The sequence below is a fragment of the Sander vitreus genome, chromosome 10 (genome assembly GCF_031162955.1).
Source record: "Sander vitreus isolate 19-12246 chromosome 10, sanVit1, whole genome shotgun sequence".
NCBI classification, from domain to species: Eukaryota; Metazoa; Chordata; class Actinopteri; order Perciformes; family Percidae; genus Sander; species Sander vitreus.
In genome coordinates, this window is record NC_135864.1 from 33,315,379 (window position 1) to 33,334,548 (window position 19,170).

Consider the following 19,170-nt stretch of genomic DNA (forward strand, 5'->3'; position numbering starts at 1 on the left):
AAAAATGTATATGATAGTTGTAAAATGTTGACTTTTACTACTATGGCACACAATGTCCAGAATAATTATATGCAAACTAAAGACAGAGCAAAAGGAAAACAGAAGAGACAATAACAGGGAGTGGGGACAGCATGCAGGAAAAGGTCCAGACCAAAATTAAACCCAGAACATTCATATAGCTAAATTTGGCCTAAGCAAAATGAGCCATGTGGACACATAATTGTTTATTGTTCTAGCTGCTATTGTTAGTTCATGAGAGGTAAGAGTGGACAAAAGAATGGAAGTTTATTCAGCGTAAGTCTCAACAAAACAATATGTGTAAAAGACCTATGTACTATGTAAATATGTACTTTTGGTACCGTTTTAATAAAGCTGTCGATTGTCCTGAGTGTAAGCCTCAGGCTTTAGAAAGCCCATCATGAACACTGACTTCATTTACCCTTAATTTGACTGTGAGCTTTTGTATACTATATACTGTGTGTAGAAGGAGTACCAACACTGTGGGCATGTAGCCATACAGAGAACACTTGACTTGCTTCTGCACATGTAGTCTACAGTTAATTCATTACAGAAAAACCTTTGATATTGTCAAGTTATTATGGTATATTATTGAGGTTTAAACACAATGTTCACAGAAATGAATTGCACTTTAAACATTGCAACTTATCGAGATCCAAGCAATTACTTTGAAGCGTGAAATCCAATATCAGCCAGGTCTGGTCAAAGGATTCTTGCCAATTAAACCCAGACACCCTGTAAAAGTGCTTTTGTTTCCCTTAGTTTTTCAATATAAAAAAAAAGAGAAGTTACAAGGTCAAGAAAAATATCTCCAATGTTATGCTACTGCACAATTAGTTTCCTCATTGTCTTCCTCAATTAGTACATTTACACTTTTTACAGACCTAAAAACCTTTACTCACAGGTTACAAATCGGTTCTTATAATTAGTGTGTTTGCTTTAGACAGTGGTTGTACGCTGTAAGACCATTCTGCCCTCACTAACCCTTACTCTCTAAAGAGAAAGCTTACGTTTGATATTAGCCTGAACCTTCTCCTAACCCAGAAAAAAAACACAAGCAACATAGGCAGTGGTGCTGTCAGTCATCTAGTCCATTAAGTGCATAACTGTTTACAGAGCTCCGCACTGAACTGCACATACATAATTTAAACTTGATCCTAAGAGAGTTATTCACAGAGTTTCAAAGTATGCCACTGCTCCGCGCAGCATATTACATTTGTTGGGCCTCTGGAAGCTACCACAAGCATTGCACGGTGCATATAACTGATTACAAATCACTTCACCTGTCTTTTCCTCAATTACATGCTCACAGCTCCAAATACATTCATCCAGTGCAAGGGAAATGAACAACAATAACAACCACAGCACAAACAATCCCCCCTTCTTCATTCCATACAAAATAACAAAACAGTGATCAGAGTTGATAGACACAGTGATCCAGCTGTTCCTGACTGTCTCTAAATCGACCGTGTGGGCTCTCAGATAATATTGTAGAGGACTTCCTCCCCTATTTGCTTTACTCCTCGCTCAAACTCTTGAAGGGGGAAGAATAGACAATGGTTTTACGCTGAGTACATCCCATATTGTCTCCCCTCGGAGAACACCTTGTTTTGAAGCCCCGCTGGCTGATAGGCACTTTGCTGGGAAGAATGTGGAATGAAAAGCTTTGAAAGCTGAATATGGATGAATAATTAATGCATATGACTTTGGAGAACAATAGTATAGAATAAAAGAGAAACACTAACATGCTGCTAACAGTGAAAAGCTGCTGCGGAGAAAAAGGAGGAAGCGGGAACTAAAGGAGAAACCTCCAGGGTGAGGAAAGGATATCCAAAGTGTCTACAGAATCCAGTTCCTGTACGTTTACACCTGTGGTTCCCAACCTAACCTAATCTGACGCACCCCCACAGCTCTGTCCGATTAACTGGGTCCCTTCATTGACACCAACTGTCAGGTTCCAGGTGTTGTTCTTTGAACTGATTGTATAAAAGTGGGTATAATAGTGGATGTTACAATCAAGTTTTTCATGCAGTTGAATGGTTTCGCTTGGAGTGACAGAAGCTAGGCATTTCAGCCATTTAGACATTGCTTTTAGCTAGTTGCTTCAACTGTTTATCTATTAGGCTAACTTACCTTTTTAGCTATTTCAGCCATTTATCCATTAAAGCACAAATCCGGCGCAAAATGAACCTAGGGGTTAATAACACGTGTACCGAGTCGACCGTTCTCTGGGATATGTTTTCATGCTAATCGAATGTGACCAGTTTTAGCGCAAATCACTAATTAGCTTATAACGCTAGTCGTCGGGGCAGAGGGTAAAGTAAAAAGAAATCGCTATTTCTATACCACTAACAAAGCTCAAAATAGCACCACACTTCCACGGTAGCATAATGAGGGTCCCTACATGCAAACCGAAGCATTGAGAACTTTGTAAGTGTACAGACAGTTTATTAAAAAGATAGTTTAGAAAGTTGAGGTTGAACGACGAACGCCATGCAACCAGTAACCAGTAACATAGCTGAAGGACTGCGTTCGTGTCACATTCGATTAGCATGAAAACAAATCCCAGAGAACGGTCGACTCGGTACACACCTAGGTGTTATTAACCCCTAGGTTCATTTTGCGCCGGATTTGTCCTTTAATTTTAGATATCAATTTCAACTGTTTATCTATTACATTTAACTATCTATTTTAATCATTTATCCAAAGGTTTAGCTAACTGTTTCAACTGTTTTTCATAACTATTAGCCATCACCCATACACTACTTGTAGCTAGTTGTTTCAACTGTTTATCCATTAGGCCATTTATATATATTATTACTTTTAGCTATAAATTCCAACTGTTTATTTATTACATTTAACTATCTAATCTATTTTAATGTTGTCATTACTTTTAGCCAACTGTCTTAACTTCGTCTTGCATGCTAACTAGTTTCCACGCACTCTTAGTAGCACTTGCAGTGTCTGGGTGTTTCTGGTTGGTTATATTTTTTTCAAGCTTGATTTCTGTTTCATTGATTAGTGAAGCTGCTTTCACAATCTTTGCACTTACCCCCGGGCAACTGTTGAAGTACCCCCTGAGGTACCACTGGTTGGGAATCACTGGCTTAGGCTATAAAGAAGGAATTTATCACGGTTTGTGCACAATAGGCACATTTACATTTTCACACTTGCAGACATATGTACATACCCACCCATACAGTACAACCATAAACACCCAGCCAGGTTATCCTTTTTGCATGGTTGGAATCTTTGGCATGCTAGAGATATGGCAAAAATCCTTTCTCGGATAAAGTCTCTCTGTCTCGCTCACAAACACCTACAAGCACAAAAACACACACACACACACACACACACACACACACACACACACACACACACACACACACACACACACACACACACACAATGGGCTTGATATAAGCCCTGATAGTGGTGCACACGCAGACAGACACGCAAACCTCCACACACATACACGACACAAACCCTATAACATCTGTCTAATCTTCTGTTGAACATGGTGTATGGAGCTCACACCACCATCAAGGCTCGGGGCCAGGGACGATGTGCAAGGCTTCAGGCTTTTAGAGCGGCTCAGGGAGTGCATCCTCCAAACAGACTTCCAGTAATCCTCTAAAACATGAAATCCTTGACATTTTGGCTGATTTCCAATTTATAAAATGTAATATCGCCTAGTGAAATTTAAATGGGGATTTGATAGATCCGACTGCAACCTGAGTATATGCAGATTTTGAGCATGGTTTGTGTGGGAAGGGGAAGTCAGGTCAATGCAATTATGCAGCAAACAAACTGAGATAAAGTGCTGTGAGGCATTTTGCAACATGTCTTTTCTGTCTTTTCTTTTGACACACTTTGTGTGTATGTGTGTGTTTTGTGCAGGAATATAAAATGAGGTGTTAATCACTAGTTCTCACCTGTGTCTGGTGTCCCGGTTCCTTATAAGCCATAAAGGAGCGTTTGAAAAAGGAGAAAAGAGAAAGTGAAAACAATCATTTATGATGATAATTATATAATATAATACACTCAGAATTTCATAGGCTACAATGAGTCAATTTTCTCCTCATAAAATGAGATTAGGGTTGATTTAGATGGCTGTATTGTTTCACATTAAATATTAACCTAAACAGGAAGCTTTTTGGCATTTCCTCCCAGAGGACAGGGAAGTATCAAATACAGACACTATGAAACCACCGTCTGAAATAGAAATATTAGTCAGAGATACAATAATAACAGATAATGAGAGACTAAAGTTACATAATGAGAACACTTTACAGGACAAATGACTGTGCAATCCCATCGAGATTCTACACTTGAGAAAATACAGAAATAGAGAATGTCGTGCCTGCAGCGCAGTAGGAAATATCATCGTCATAATCCACAGAAGAAATATCCTTGTTTCACAGCAAAGACTTTCAGCGCTTCTCACATCCTTAAAAGGTAGATTAGAGTCTGTGATGTCTGAACCTCACACACTTGCTTTTTGCATGAAGACGAACTTCAGAATGTATTCTGTTGAGATCAAACAGATCACAACCGTAGATGCCAACCAGAGGTAAAGCCATACTAACCCATATCAGCCGAGCTAATTTTGTTCTAATTGTGTTCAACTCAATCCAGTGATCAAAATCCCACTGCTTCCCACTGTGGGAGATCCCTATCTCTATCTACGAGTCTACTCTTATGACATGCATTACCCACGAGATTATGACTCTCACTTGAGTTCCAGTATGGTTCTGGTGTATCCATCAGGATGGACTCTGCGGATGAAGTTGAAGTCCCCCACGTAGAGGGAGCCGTCGGGGCCGCTGGCCAGTGCCACGGGAGCAAACAGCATCATGTCCCGAGCAGCGCCGCTGCAGCTTGGACCGCAGGGGACGCTCCGGTAAAAACCATTCCCCATCACAGTGCTGATGACAGGAGGCTGCTGGGAGAGGAAGACGTTCTCCCCGTTTCCCTTGTGAAGGATTCCTGGGGAAGGAGGAATGCAATTAATACCATAAGCCCCGAAAATACTCTTTCTTCGTACTAAAGGTGATGGGATCCAACACGAACACAACATTTTCCACTTAAATTTGAGCTTTTCACATGACAGATTATCTGTATTTTTTTGCTTTGTCTAAACTCCGGGTTTAGCAGTATTTGGATCTAAATGTGATTTGGATGTTTTGCTGAAGAAACCACTCCCACAGCACATAGCTGAGTCTTTGAGTGTTAAACTCTTAATAATAATAATAACTGCTGTTATTTTTTTCCTAAACAACTTACACTGACATTTAGTAAGAACTATATCATGTTTTAGGGAAGTTACGCAAGTAACGCAAGTTAAGCAATAGATAAAGTTTTTTGGAGAGGCTTTCGTAATTGTTTGAGATTTTATGTACTCCTTCATGAATGTTAAAGAAAGTAAACAAAAAAAGAAAATTGTTGTTATATTGTAGTATTCTGATCCTTATTTATTTAGGATACACTGTACATGAGTCAAATGAAGCAAAATGTCAGCGTTGGGCAAGTGTATACGTTTGTTCTCACCACTGCGTATGTTGAGGGCATGGTGTTTGTCCACAGACCACCCCCCCAGGTTTGAGGGGATCAGTTCAAATCCCTGCATTAGAGCAGTCCTCCTCTCCCAAAGGATAACGCCAGGACAGGACTCGTACTCGTAGCCGACAGATACTGAAATGCAAACACACATAAGAGGGCTTGGTTTTACTTAGTCTCGTTTTGCCAGACCATCATCCACACGCAAACGTGCTCTGGTTTATTGGTATTTCTTTAAATCACATCACAATCGTCTTGGGTGGCGCTAAGCTCCGCACGGTGCCTCTGCTAAATAGTCTCAGGAAGGAACTTGTTTTGGTGGAACATGTGTACGTTCAAAAGTAGTTTTAGTCGTGCAACAGAAAACTCAGATTGGACAGATAGTCTAGCTAGCTGTCTGGATTTACCCTGCAGAGATCTGAGGAGCAGTTAACCATAGTCCTCACAAATCATAAACTCATAAATAAAATTCCAACACAAAGAAAGCGGAAGGTACCGGACATCCAGCCAAAAAGACAGGCATCCGGCGGAATTTCCTGCGGCACCGGAGCAATCCCGGAAGTGGAACATCGTGGATGTAGACCAGATGTTACTCACAGTAATAACTATGTGCTGGAGACCTGCTGTGTCTAACACTACAGTATGGTACAGCAAAATGATTGTATGTGGTGGCATCTGCCAGACTTAACACACAAGCTCACACATTATCTCTCTTGAAACTACACTGTCTTGAGTGGTGAGACAGATGAAAGGCCTGTGGCGAGACCTCATCAGTGTGTGTGTGTGTGTGTGTGTGTGTGTGTGTGTGTGTGTGTGTGTATGAGAGAGATCAGGGAGAAGTGGAGTCGTAATCAGGAGCAGCCCGTCTTCATGAAGGAGCCCTAGAATTAGCTGCTTGGCCTCTTAGTTGTAATGATACGCTTTGCAGCTTCCCACTACAACTATCACCAGCTTTTTTTTTGGCTTGGCAGGGTTTAATACGTTTCGACAGTAAATTACCACTTCAGACTTGGAATACGTTTAAATGCGGGAGGTGACAAAGCTGTGGGATCTTTCGAAAACAGTAAAACACACAAACATACTTACTTTCATGTCATTCTGAAACAATCACACATGCATACAGAACAGAAACATATGCACCAAGTCAGACCTGAGTACATTTACTGTACACTGTACTGTACAACTCCAAAGGATTGAGAATTTTTTTATTTTTACTCCACTACATTCATTTGACAGATATAATTACTTTGCAGATACATATTTTATATACAAAACATATTGGCTTATAAGATACTTTATGATACATTATTATACTTTGTAGAAGAGACTGCCAAACAGCAGCAGAAGTAGTAGTTTAAATGAGCTATTCTTCAACCAGCCACAACATACAAATTCAGATATAATAATGCAATACTATTATATATAATAGTAAACTCTGAAATGAGCTATCATGTATATCTATGCATCCATCCTTAACCACTTATCTGGGGCAGAGTCACAGGCAGTAGGTATTCCAGACGTCCCTCTCTCCAGCTATTATGTATACTCAATTTATAATTAATAATCTCCAACAGAAACAAATCAACATTAGCATTTATTTGGAGTCGTGTTTCCAGTCAACTGACAAATGTGAATTCAATATTCACTCTCCTTTCGCTTACCAAATATCTGGCTCTTCAGCAGCTGAAAGCTACATTCATAAGCTAGTTGCTAACTTTGTCGTTGTGTGTAGTGGTTTCATTAGAGCTTTTACACTGAACACAGCTGCCTGCTGTCCTACAACTCTGAACAGGGTCTGAAAGTAACTTACTTTACTGCCTGCCACTGTGCCAGGTAAGTTGTTGTTTTTTTGTCTGCCACTTTTAAAATCTATGCGCTAAATGAAGGAATGACATTCAGATAATTTAGACATAATTCACTGTTATTTAGAGTCCACCGTCACTCTCGAGTAATCAAAACAAATATAGTTCTCCGGCCAATAGCGTTGCCTTCATAGAGCAGCAAGCGACTTTCAAATGTGTAGCTTTATCCAATCATACGCTAGCCTGACTTAATGTGTCTTTCTGTTGTGAGATTTCCCTCTCTGCCAAAGTGGCAGATGGCCTGATGATTTTACACACCACTGCAAACAATTCACTGGCATTTGGCTGGTGCTAATTTCAGTTCCTGATTGGAAAACCAAAATAGCGAGCTGAAAGACACTAGAACGTTGTTCCTTGTGGTGAATCACTATGAGTGACACTTTTGAGATTACACTCAGTAGTTTGATCACTTGTTTGTATAAAAATATTAGTAAGCAAGTAAGCATTTATTTATAACACATGCAGAGTTTTAAATTGCTTTGAGCGGCTGATGAGCGAGGCTTTTCATTAAAGTAACTTTTCACTGTAGGAGTGAACTTGAAGTAAGAAGTCATTACATGGTTGCTTAATTAACCTTAATCTTATCTCTCTGCATGTTCTCTGCTTTCTATCAGGTGTGGGAATGTAGAAAGATGAAAATACATATCAATGTCTTCGAGATACATTCTGTCCTCTCTCTTAAAACATTTTGCCCTATTTGTTTCATGATAATGTACAAAATGCAAAAACACTTTGAACTTACTGTATAATTAAAGCAGTAGGAGTTTAACATAGTGACAATTTGAAAAATCAAAAGGCATTGCTTAAATGAAGATGATACTGTACAGTAAGGACAGCTTGACACGTCTGACACAAAGGTGGTAGGAAACCAACATGCAAGTGAATTGATGGGGACCCAAGGGAAACTGGGGAGCAAAGCCAGCATAAAGCAGTCCCTCCAGGATTTCGCGATGTCGTGATCGCGCCAATTCACGCAAATTCAACCAATCACCGTGAATTTGGTACAACTCGCAATTTTGACCAATCACCGCATCTTTTCTGCAAATTTGACCAATAACCTGAAGTTTCCCGCGACTTCAACCAATCTCAGCAGCCCCACGTGCCATCAGTATGTGACTCTGAGAGCCAATGACCAAGCGGGAGTGAGAACGGCCACGGGTTGATCATTTCCTTGTTTCTGATGAAGACAAGACGTGTGTGACTGACTCGAACATCTCACATTTACCAACAAAACGTACAGCGAAAGACCGTGTAGAACATTTCAGCCTGTCCTGCCAACCTGTATACATGTTAACATCAATGTACGCTGTAACGATTTTTCTCTCTAAAGTCGCTGAAAGTTGCTGCTGTTTCAATCCTGTCTGATCTCTACAGTGGGCGGGGCTGCTCAGTTCCCTCCGCGAATGACGCGCGCACACACACACAAACACACAAACACACGGTAGATGCAGGAAAAAGAGATGAGACGACACAGTGACCTAAATTGAGGACAGCTGCGCTCATTGTAAGTGCAATGATAAGTTAAAGTCCAATAATTAACGTTACTTTATCAAACTGTATGAATGTGTCCCAGGCCAGGTTAGGGAATTAACTAACAATGTAAAGATCAACAAGCCACTGACACATATGTTCAAATTTGATTCATTCAATAAATCTGTATTTTTTGTCTTAAATCCACCAGCCATTTTCATATTATACCAACATTTGCAGCATCCTGAGCCTTTTTGGTTACTAGGAAATCTCAGCCCAGAGTTATTTTATTCTTCCCAAAACAAGTTTCCTTTTTATTTTTTAAAGAGCTATAAAAAAATTTAAAAAAATCGCAACTTTTTTTGTAACTTTCACTGTCTCCCGCAACTTCATTGCAACAAACATACAAAAGATCCTGGAGGGACTGATAAAGACAGCAGAGATGTTGGAATACATAAGTAGGAGCGCTCACATTATGAACAAATTCAGAAATCCTCTTGAAGAGACACTCTCGGCAGGCACACAGGGCCAACTTAAATCTCCAGCTCAAAGGTACAATCGATAAAGTGATTGGGAAGGGAAGACAATATGTAATTTGGGACACTGGGGATTGTGAAACAGAAAAAGAAACCGTATAGTGTTGGACCAAAGTTCTTAGTCCAAAAAACTATCCCTTAAGTACATTCAAAAGGTTCATTTGTTTCAATTGTGTGTGTCTTCAGCTCTGGTAGGCTTGTGATCTTGAGTTTCCGAAGGACAGAAACAGAACTGAGAGGCACTGAGTTTGAAGTAAAATTCACGTGTCTTAGAATGTAACATATTTTAGTACTGTGTAATTTCTGACCCTTGAAGTCACATTGCACCCCCCTTGAAGAACCTGTTTCATGGCCTGGAAACCAATCCATCCTTATGAAAATGCATCAAAGGTTGCCATAAATACATTGCCGTCAGCAGGGACATTGTTCCGTTTCAAAAATGAAATTAATAATAACTACAATAAAACTGATTTCATTTGAGGAACAAGGCTTTTCCAGGACAAAACGGGCAAAGCAATCTCAAAGGGAACTGCTTCACAACCGAATATGACTGTAGCTTTATTACAAGAAACGACACATCAGAACACATATACACACTCTCTCACAAACTATATGCAGGCAGACTATAGTACATAAATGCACACTCAATATCTCACAGGTGAAAGCTTTCATTCTCCTCTGTTGAAGCCTCGGGCAATGTGCTCACCCTAGCAAACAGAGCATGATCTCCCTTTCTCTTGTTCTCTCTGGCAATGTGTGAGCTCATGGAGTGTGTGCAGATGCATGCATGTGTTGGCGGATGTGTGTGTGTGTGTGTCTGTCTGTGTTAGCCTGTGTCGTTGTGGAAACAAAGCACCAGCGTCCTTTTGTGCGGGAAGGGGACGGAGGGGTCTGTAGGGGCTGCAACCTCGAGTAAAAGAAAAATATGGTCAATTTGAAAAATAAACTGCTTTTCTACTAAAGTATTCTGATGTGACTGCATGCCTTTATCTTAGCTAAAAGTTTAAAAGGAGCTGGTCAACCCTAACTGGCCATAGCAAAATAATGGTGCAAAAAATAATATAAAATTGCATATTTCCTAAATTAAAGAAGGCTCTATGGAAAACAGGGACAGAGCGTCCAGTAGTGAGAGTGAGGCTGCGTGTTAGCTGTACATTCCCAGGCACATTGATGCAGAATATATACAGGTTTTTACACTCCAGTGTTTCCTTATTTTGTTGAAAAGGAATCATAGGGCGCTATGTTGTTATCTTGGTGACTAGCTGTGAATCACAGTGGAAGGAGAGGCGCAGTAGAGGGTGTGGCGATGCCAATCAAGCGGGGCACTGCAATATTGATGCCAAGAACGAGTGTACCTTGCGTTCAGAGCAGGTCGACAGCTCAGCGTACTTGTGTTCCATAATATTTTGGTCACTTTATTTGTCAAAACACATCCATATACTGTCATCTTCTCTGAAATCCCACAAACCGATTTGTTGATGTTTTGTAAGTTGTTCCACTTTTATTTTTTTCTGAGTTTTGTCCGCCCAGCTGACATGCGATCATGTGCAGAATAATGATTAATGAGCGATTCTTACCCCCTATGTCCTCAGAGACAGTTAGTGACATTTACTGAAAGCCTTTCCTTTACTTTGGTCAATTTGAAAAATAAACTGGTTTTCTACTACTGGTATTCTGAGGTAAACTTGCATATATCTTAACTTAAAGAAGGCTCTATGGTCTTTACAGTCATCTGAAGGCAGCAGGTATCTGCTCCATCTGCAGTCTCTAACAGGAGTGATGTTACACAGACCAGCTGGTTTTGTAAAACAAGCATCAGACTGTTGCAAAATAACCACAGAAACCGCTGTGATTATGTGCACATCAAACTTGTCGTTATGATGAATTATTCCACACTTTGTACTTCAAATCAACAGGCGTGCTGGAGCCGGACGCACTCATACAGTTCCATGAAATATTGAGGATAATTCTCCGCTCTTAACTCCCTCAGGACGGTCCATTCCTCCTCGATTCCAAACACTATGTAACCGGGGTAACGGCTGCCTGCCTCATTTCTTTTTTATGAGTATGTTTGTAATTATAATACAGGCTGACCTGCAGCTGTGATGAGCAACATGATATGATGGAGATCATATTATTGCGGTGTCCCAGAAACAAAAGACCATTATTTTTAAAATTGAAAATGTATTTGTGGATCATTACCAGGCTCCCGATTATGTGGCAATACAAAGATTAGAGGTAACAAATATATTGTTGCAAGATATTAGTTTTGCAAACGATTTCAGGAAACAAACATGCAAACACCTAGACTACATATTAAATTATACTTTTATTTTGTTTATGGCACTACTGTCCAGTGGTATTTAACTGGAGAGGTTTTGTATAGATCATTGTGATGATAAAATTGTGCAGTATTACGCACAGAAAACATAGTGACCATTGGATCATTAACATGTCCACAAAAGTGAATCCAATGCTCTTAGTATATTTGAGCTGCTGTCTTCATATACAGCAGGAGAATATTCATATATTCAGAAAGTCTGCAGGTCCCAGACATCAATAAGTTTCCTCTGAGGAAAACTTTTCTACAGGATTCTCAAACTTTCAGTGCATCATGACAGGGAGAGCTCTGTGTTAAAAGGGGATGAAAGTAAGTATGAATATGATTGGCCATTATTGTCACAGCCTTTAACGCGCCCACCTATAATGTATGATAATGTGTTCTTTCTGATGCCACCCCGTGGCCAAGAGCACCACAGGAGCCCGGCCACGAAATTACCAAAAGTGCATTTGGCACGCTCCTGATGGGCAGGACGCACTTGACTGTGATCTGGGCACTGCTGGGTTCATGAAAAATAAGCCCTTGGTGTCCTCTTGTGCGCACAAAGCAACAACAAACCCACCATTGGAAAAAAATATCTAATATTTATGCTGCCTTAATATTATTTCCACGGAAATTTCAGACTTTACCATAGAGAATGTACTACATCTGTCAGTTGCTTCTTCTAAACATTAAAATGCAAAATGTACATATCTCTGCCCTCTGAAAATATGTTCTTGCACAAGCCAGGAACTATAGAGAGGGAAGGATCAGGGTAAAACATGGGTTGTTAAGAGAGAACAAGGGAGTGCAGGGGACGGGACAGAAGCAACAGGGGCGATCAGAGAGAATGGAGGAAATAACAAGCAGGGAAGAAAAGAGAGTTGAGTAGAGGACAGAAACACAGAAAACAGTGAGGGTAGAGGAAGATAGGAGGCAAGGGAAGGGGGTAAGAAGGGCAGGGGGGAGGTGGTTCGGCAAAGCAGGGCAGATAAAATAAATTAAAAAAACAGGATCATAGAAAAGGTGAAAGATCAGGAGAGAGCTAGAGCAGATGACATGCAGCTCTAACAGATAAGGAGAGGAGGGGATGGATCAGGAGGAGAGCTCCTTGGAGAGATGCAATCTTTGTACGAGACCATACACTCAAGTGGACAAAGCTTCTGGTATGCCTGCGATATCTCAGTGCTTATGGAAATCTCTCTCGCAGCTCCACTGTTTGTCTACAACCTTCCAACACAGAAAGCGGAAACGTTATCTCTCAAATTACCAATAGAAAGTTCAAAAGTAAGAGCTTCGATTGCATCTATAAAATAGCTGTTTTGGCCATAATGAACCAAGAGGGCAATAAAACTGACAGTTATATATCCAATGTATGATTTTTTGCACAGGTGAGAGAGGACATTGGGGAATAAGAGACAATAGGCCACATTCATGAAAACTTCCCATGCACATATTCATATTTTTCTCCATAGAGCCAGTTTTGTCAAAATGGTTCAGAAGTGCCATCTCCCTGCCACTGCAGATGATATCGTTACTGCCAGTTACTCTGCAGTACATTTGTCGAGCCAACCGCCTTTCCTTTCTCTCTTCTCACGACACCTCTAGTCTTCTCTGCTGTGTGAAGGTCTTGGAAAGGTGGTACAGAGTCTAAACTGCTCGCTGTTTGCAGGATCCACTTCCCTTTGTGTTTATTACATGTTTTGAATTTCGTGACTAATGCTATTTGAACTACAGTGAACACTGGTACCTTTGCAGTTGTCAAGCCACTATTATAGAAACGAACCTATTTATTGCAATAATTATGTATTATCAGGCAATCTGCAATCTCTAATTTGCCAGCGGGAAACTGTCCATTAACAAACCTACCGAATGGTTAATCATTTACAATGTGACTTCCAATCAGGATTTTGTGCAAACCACAATACAGCCGCTCAAAGACCTTAAAGTTAACAGGAAGCATGCTACACCTTCTGCTCTATTATTGTTGGATTTGAGTGTTTCAGTGTTGATCAAAACATTTTATTTCAAATGGTTGAAACGTGACAGCCCTTCTTTTCTATGTATTTACTTGGTTTGCCTGCATCTGTCAGCAATTTTTTGTCTGGAAAAACTATGCGACTATGCTGTAAAAATCTATTGCAGTGTCTCAATTCGGATACTTCCCTGAGTACTGTTATAATATCAGTTTTGTGTCTTTTGAGTAGTTAGCTGATAGGGCAAGTGCTGACAGCTGTGTGGGACGAGATTCATTCAGGAGATTGTCTCCGGCTGAATACACTGACGCTGATGGCTGCAAACCACACGTTTCCACACGGAGGACACTATTGAAGACAAAGAAGCTGAAAGACTATTATTGTTTTCCCACAACACAACTTTTGTAAATACACCTTTTAAACCTGAACTACAATAAGAAGGAAGAGCGGACCGGCCGGCCAGGACGCCGACGGAGCATGCGAGGCAGCGGACCCGGAGCGACGCCGTGGTCACCGAAGCAAGCAGCCATCTTCAGACGTGAAACCATGCAGTGCTTGGGTGAGTCAGATAAACACAGCACAACCCCTCTAGAAGTAGGAAAGATATGCACTCATCCAGGTAACACGCAGGGAACAGGAGACAGTCGGGCTGGACGATTAATCAAAATTCTGAAGCTGTTATCGACGTTTCTTTCCCATGACGATAATTTCGATAATTTTTATAAAACTGAAATGTGATTTTTTTCACACGACATTTTCAAGCAATGTGTGCTTTCATTTCAATTTTATACATTTTCAATAAATAGCGTTTTCTACAATTATTTTAAAATCACAAAAATAGCACTTTTAAATTAGAAAAAAATATCTCACCTTCAATATTTTGATTTACAGTACAAACCTTGCCAATGAACTATGAGGACCAAAAAAAAGAATCACAATTTTTTTAAATTATCGTTCATTTATCGTTATCGAGGTAAAATGTGATTTTAGGTCATATGGTGCAGCCCTAGGAGACAGGGAGATTCAGTAGCTGTGTCTTCGGTATACGAGCCCAGGTTAGCTTGGCTTTGAAACAGTACACTGTGTACACTATATACTCACTTGTGTAGTGCGTACATTTTTACAGGGTAGTGTTGTCTCAAATTGCGCATGACCGTTATGCACTGACCAGAAATGACTACATTTTTTTTTAATGGTAAATTGCAGCCGGGCCGCCATCTATTGTCACCTGACGAATATATACCTGCTTGTTTTCTCAATATCTGACTACAGTATAGTGGTACTTATTGAAAAAAACACATTACATTTGTATAGTTTGGTTTTCCGTTTTCCGTGTCAATCACAACCGCTTTCAAGGTAAGGCAAGGCAAATGTATTTGTATAGCACATTTCAGCAGCGGTGCAATTCAATGTGCTTTACATAAAACAATAAAACACAGTTAGAAATCAATACAAGTTAATACAAAATTAAAAATAGTTAATACAAAATTAAAAACATTTCATACAAAAACAGATTAAATACAGGAATACAGTGCAGTGCAATGAATTAAACAAAGTCAGTATCGAAAAGAAAGGTCTTCAGCCTTAATTTAAAAGAGCTGAGCGTAGGTGCTGATCTACAGTTCACCGGAAGTTTGTTCCAGATACGTGGAGCATAGAAACTGAACGCTGCTTCCCCCTTTTTTGTTCTGATTCTGGGGATGGCAAGCAGACCTGTCCCTGATGATCTTAGAGGCCTCTGCGGTTCATAGTTAACAAGTAGATCCGAAAGGTAATTTGGCCCTAAACCATTTAGCGACTTGTAAACCAGCAGAAGAATTTTGACATCTATTCTTTGAGGTATAGGAAGCCAGTGTAGAGATTTCAGAATTGGAGTGATGTGATTCGCTTTCCTTGTGTTGAATATTGTTATGTATTATGTATGGCTTTCAGCTTCCTCGCCCGCCATATTCACAAGTTTGAAAATATGTTGGTGGTCCCAAAGCTTCTGCTACGTTGCAAAGATAGCGAGCGTTGAGAGTAGTATCCAGCATTCCTAAAACTCAACGTTTCGACCGTTTTGAGTGCAGCATCCACCCTGTTTTAAGAAATAGTTAAATATTTTGAAAAGTATGCTCATTAGTTTTCTTGTTGAGAGTTAAATGAGAAGATTGATCTTGTGTCTGTGTGATGAAATATGCAGAGAGAGCAAGGAAAAGATTAGCTTAGCTAAGCAGACTAAGACTGCAAACAGGGAAACAGTTAGGGTGTAAGTCTTCAAAGTTCGCACCATTAACACCTCTCAAAGCTCACTAATTACTTATTAACAAGTAATGTGTTTAGTCCGACCACAAACAGAAATGTGAAAAGAGAGAGGACAGAGAACAAGTGGATAGATGGCATGGGAACCATGTTAACTGCACAGGGTCAGTGTCTAAGACCCTGAGACTACCAGGATGCCCCAGGTGCTTTCCTATTATTCTCTTATTTAAGATAGGAATAAGAAAACATTTGGAATGAGACCCATTGTATTTTTATATTCTACTTACCAGTTGCATAAGTGAGGCCCCAGACCTCCTGGCCATACACGTCAGTCTTGTTCCAGACCAGCCTGTGGACCAGGCCTGGCCCAGCGGGATACCAGCGCTGGTATAACCTCCCTTGGATCGATGCACGGACATGCACCTTGGACAGACCGCCGAGCAGGGAGATGGGGGACAGCGGAGAGGGAGGTGTGAGGAGGATTCTTAGCAGCGAGAAGTAGCCTGCAGCACGAGTGCTCAAATAGCTCAGCTTCAAAAAGGCTCCAGGGATCGAAACTTCTTCCTGCACCGCCTTAGCAGAACAAGAAAGCAGAGTGAGAAATACACGTGACGGAAAGACGAGAAATCAGGGAATATTATAAGAAAGAAAGGTGTTCATTACTTTGTATTTGTATAATAAGCTAACGTAATAAGGGCTATTGGCAGGTACAGGAAGAAATGGCTTACAAAGTAAGATGCAGTGAGTCCACCAAATATGTGTTAAAAGCTGTGTTAAAATGATAACATTTTCAAGAAGAACATTTTTATCGAAGAATGACAAGATATCTGTCTATACCATGAGGGTTTTCTTTGAAAGACAATGTAGAAAAAATGCTTGTATATACCTTTCAGACTAGCAAATAAAAAACCAAGCTCATCTCTCTGATGAACAGTGAACTAGCTGCTGCAGCAGACATTTATACAAAAATTATAATATTTCTCTTGGCTAAACTCAAATATTGAGTCAGTGATTACCTGAAATAGAATACCTTTATTATCATTGCACAACATTGTACAATGAAATTAAGAAGCAAACCTGACGGTGCATTCGCACATATCAAATTTAAAACAGAGAAAAACTAAAATATATACTATAAATAAAAGATATGTATAAGTTGTGACCTATAAAACAGTAAAATAGCTGAGATATTGCACATTTGCTGAGTTGTAGTGGCCTTATGTACAAGTAATAATTTGGGAATAAATACATATAAAAGAAATACATAAAAGGTACAAATCAAATTATCTCCAACACTATTATCTCTGACACACATTCATCAAAACTCTAAAGGCTTTGATTCCATTTCTTAACAAAGGTGAACACAGTGGGTGTTACTAAGCTCACTGCGCCACTAACTACTGTTCTTTTCAATGACTTGCTTGCTGCCTGTTTGTCCTGAGGTGTTATTCATCATGAGGATAAAATGATCTGTTCCTTTCCAGTCTCATCGAATTTTCTTACATGAGCTTGAACTTGTGCAGGCGATGTGTTGAGGATATGAATGATACAAAAGGACCGCGTGACCATGGCACATATCGGATATGACTTTTTCTGCATTTTCTATCACGTGTCCAGATAACAAGAAAACAACTTTCTGGGTACCGCGAGTTGAGTTGGAACTGAAATGAGGTCACGGTGAGGTTTTGGTCACTGTAAAAAAAAAAAAAAACCTTCTTGGGAGTCACGTCGGAGGGTAAATATATAATCACCAGTCTGACCTCCACATCTGACTTTCAGCCACCTAATTTGCTTTTGCGGTGGGGAAGTATAAGGATGGAGTACAAATTTCCATTTTGCTCATTCCTTATTTGCATGATGCAAATACGACTCAAGCTAAATTTGCAAAATCCTGTGAGGCCAGGCCGGTTTGTTGCTGAGCTGTAACAAATTGAGTTCTTACTGCCTGTCATCTGAAGACCTGAAGCAGTGCATTGTTACATATTATATAGATGTTCTGGTTGTAGTCACAGTAACTAGTTTGGTACCTGTAGCTCAGGTACTGCTGGCCCCTTCTCTGCACATGCTCCTGTGTATCTGGGAAGAGGGTAGGGCAGGACCAGCGGGTAGGGACTCAAAACACTCCTGATGTCACATTTAGGAGGTTGAGTTTCCTCCCTGGACATGGTCACCTGATCCAGAACCAGGAAGTTGTTGTTTGGCGTCCAGATGGTACGCGTCTGTGGCAGGAAGGGTGGGCGCTGGAACATTAGGGTCATAGACATCGCGCCCAACGTCACCAGGTCAAAACTAGAGTTAAACGACATTAAGACAGAATAAGATTGGAGCAAGGGAAATAAAAAATTAAAAAGCATTGCGTATTGTGTGTGTGGATGTCTCTACCTTCCATCCTGCCTACTGATAGTGTAACCATACTCCGGATGCTGCGGGAAGGTGATGTTGACTCCAACCAGAGGAGAGCCGTCCTGCAACACGACGCTACCTCGAATCACAGCTACCCGACTGGAAGAGCAAAAGGAAAGCAGAGAGAGAGAGATACACAATGAAAGGGAGATATGGCAGGTTTACAAAGATTGAGAACATAGTGATTGTTTGAAGAGAGAGGCATATATTTGGCCAAACGACCTTGTGCTCGTAGAAAAAGCAACCACATTTAGTCTGCTCAGTGCAATTCCTTTCTTTAGCGCGGAGAGATTTGCCAGAGATTGCCAGGATACAAAGACCATAAATATAGCTTCAACCACAGTTAAACCTTTCCACACTGTCATATAAAAAAACAAAACTTCAACATCATGTTTATATTACAGTGACAGTGGTACCTGGAGCAGAAAGGGTGGTATTCTTTAAATAGACCTTAAACTATTTGTCACATCCAGACTATTTTGAAATATGCATCTTCTTTTGCAGGTAAAGTGTGAAATACACTGCCTAAATCAGGAATAATCGTTGAACTGGTCTAATGAAGACAGATTAGGACAGACACATGTGTTCTACACACACACACACACACACACACACACACACACACACACACACACACACACACACACACACACACATACACACATTCACTGATGGAGCCTATCTGTTACTCCAGAAGAGGGATAAATGAAGGATGGTGAGGTGTCTCCGGGTGGCTGCATTGCCCAGTTTGTTACTCCTGTTCTGAAAGCTGCCATCGATTTCCC

At 40.4% G+C, this 19,170-nt stretch overlaps 1 protein-coding gene across 1 annotated transcript in view; it reads right to left on the bottom strand.

Moving 5' to 3' along the window:
* Positions 1 to 19,170, bottom strand: part of tenm1 (teneurin transmembrane protein 1) — a 171,899-nt gene that overhangs the window by 53,333 nt on the left and 99,396 nt on the right. Inside the window, exons 15-20 of the mRNA XM_078261227.1 lie at positions 18,365 to 18,484; positions 18,010 to 18,271; positions 16,270 to 16,555; positions 5,569 to 5,712; positions 4,755 to 5,007; positions 3,954 to 3,974 (exon numbers count right to left, since the gene is read on the bottom strand). Of these exons, the coding sequence (XP_078117353.1) occupies positions 3,954 to 3,974; positions 4,755 to 5,007; positions 5,569 to 5,712; positions 16,270 to 16,555; positions 18,010 to 18,271; positions 18,365 to 18,484 (1,086 nt within the window). The remainder of the gene's footprint in view (positions 1 to 3,953; positions 3,975 to 4,754; positions 5,008 to 5,568; positions 5,713 to 16,269; positions 16,556 to 18,009; positions 18,272 to 18,364; positions 18,485 to 19,170) is intronic.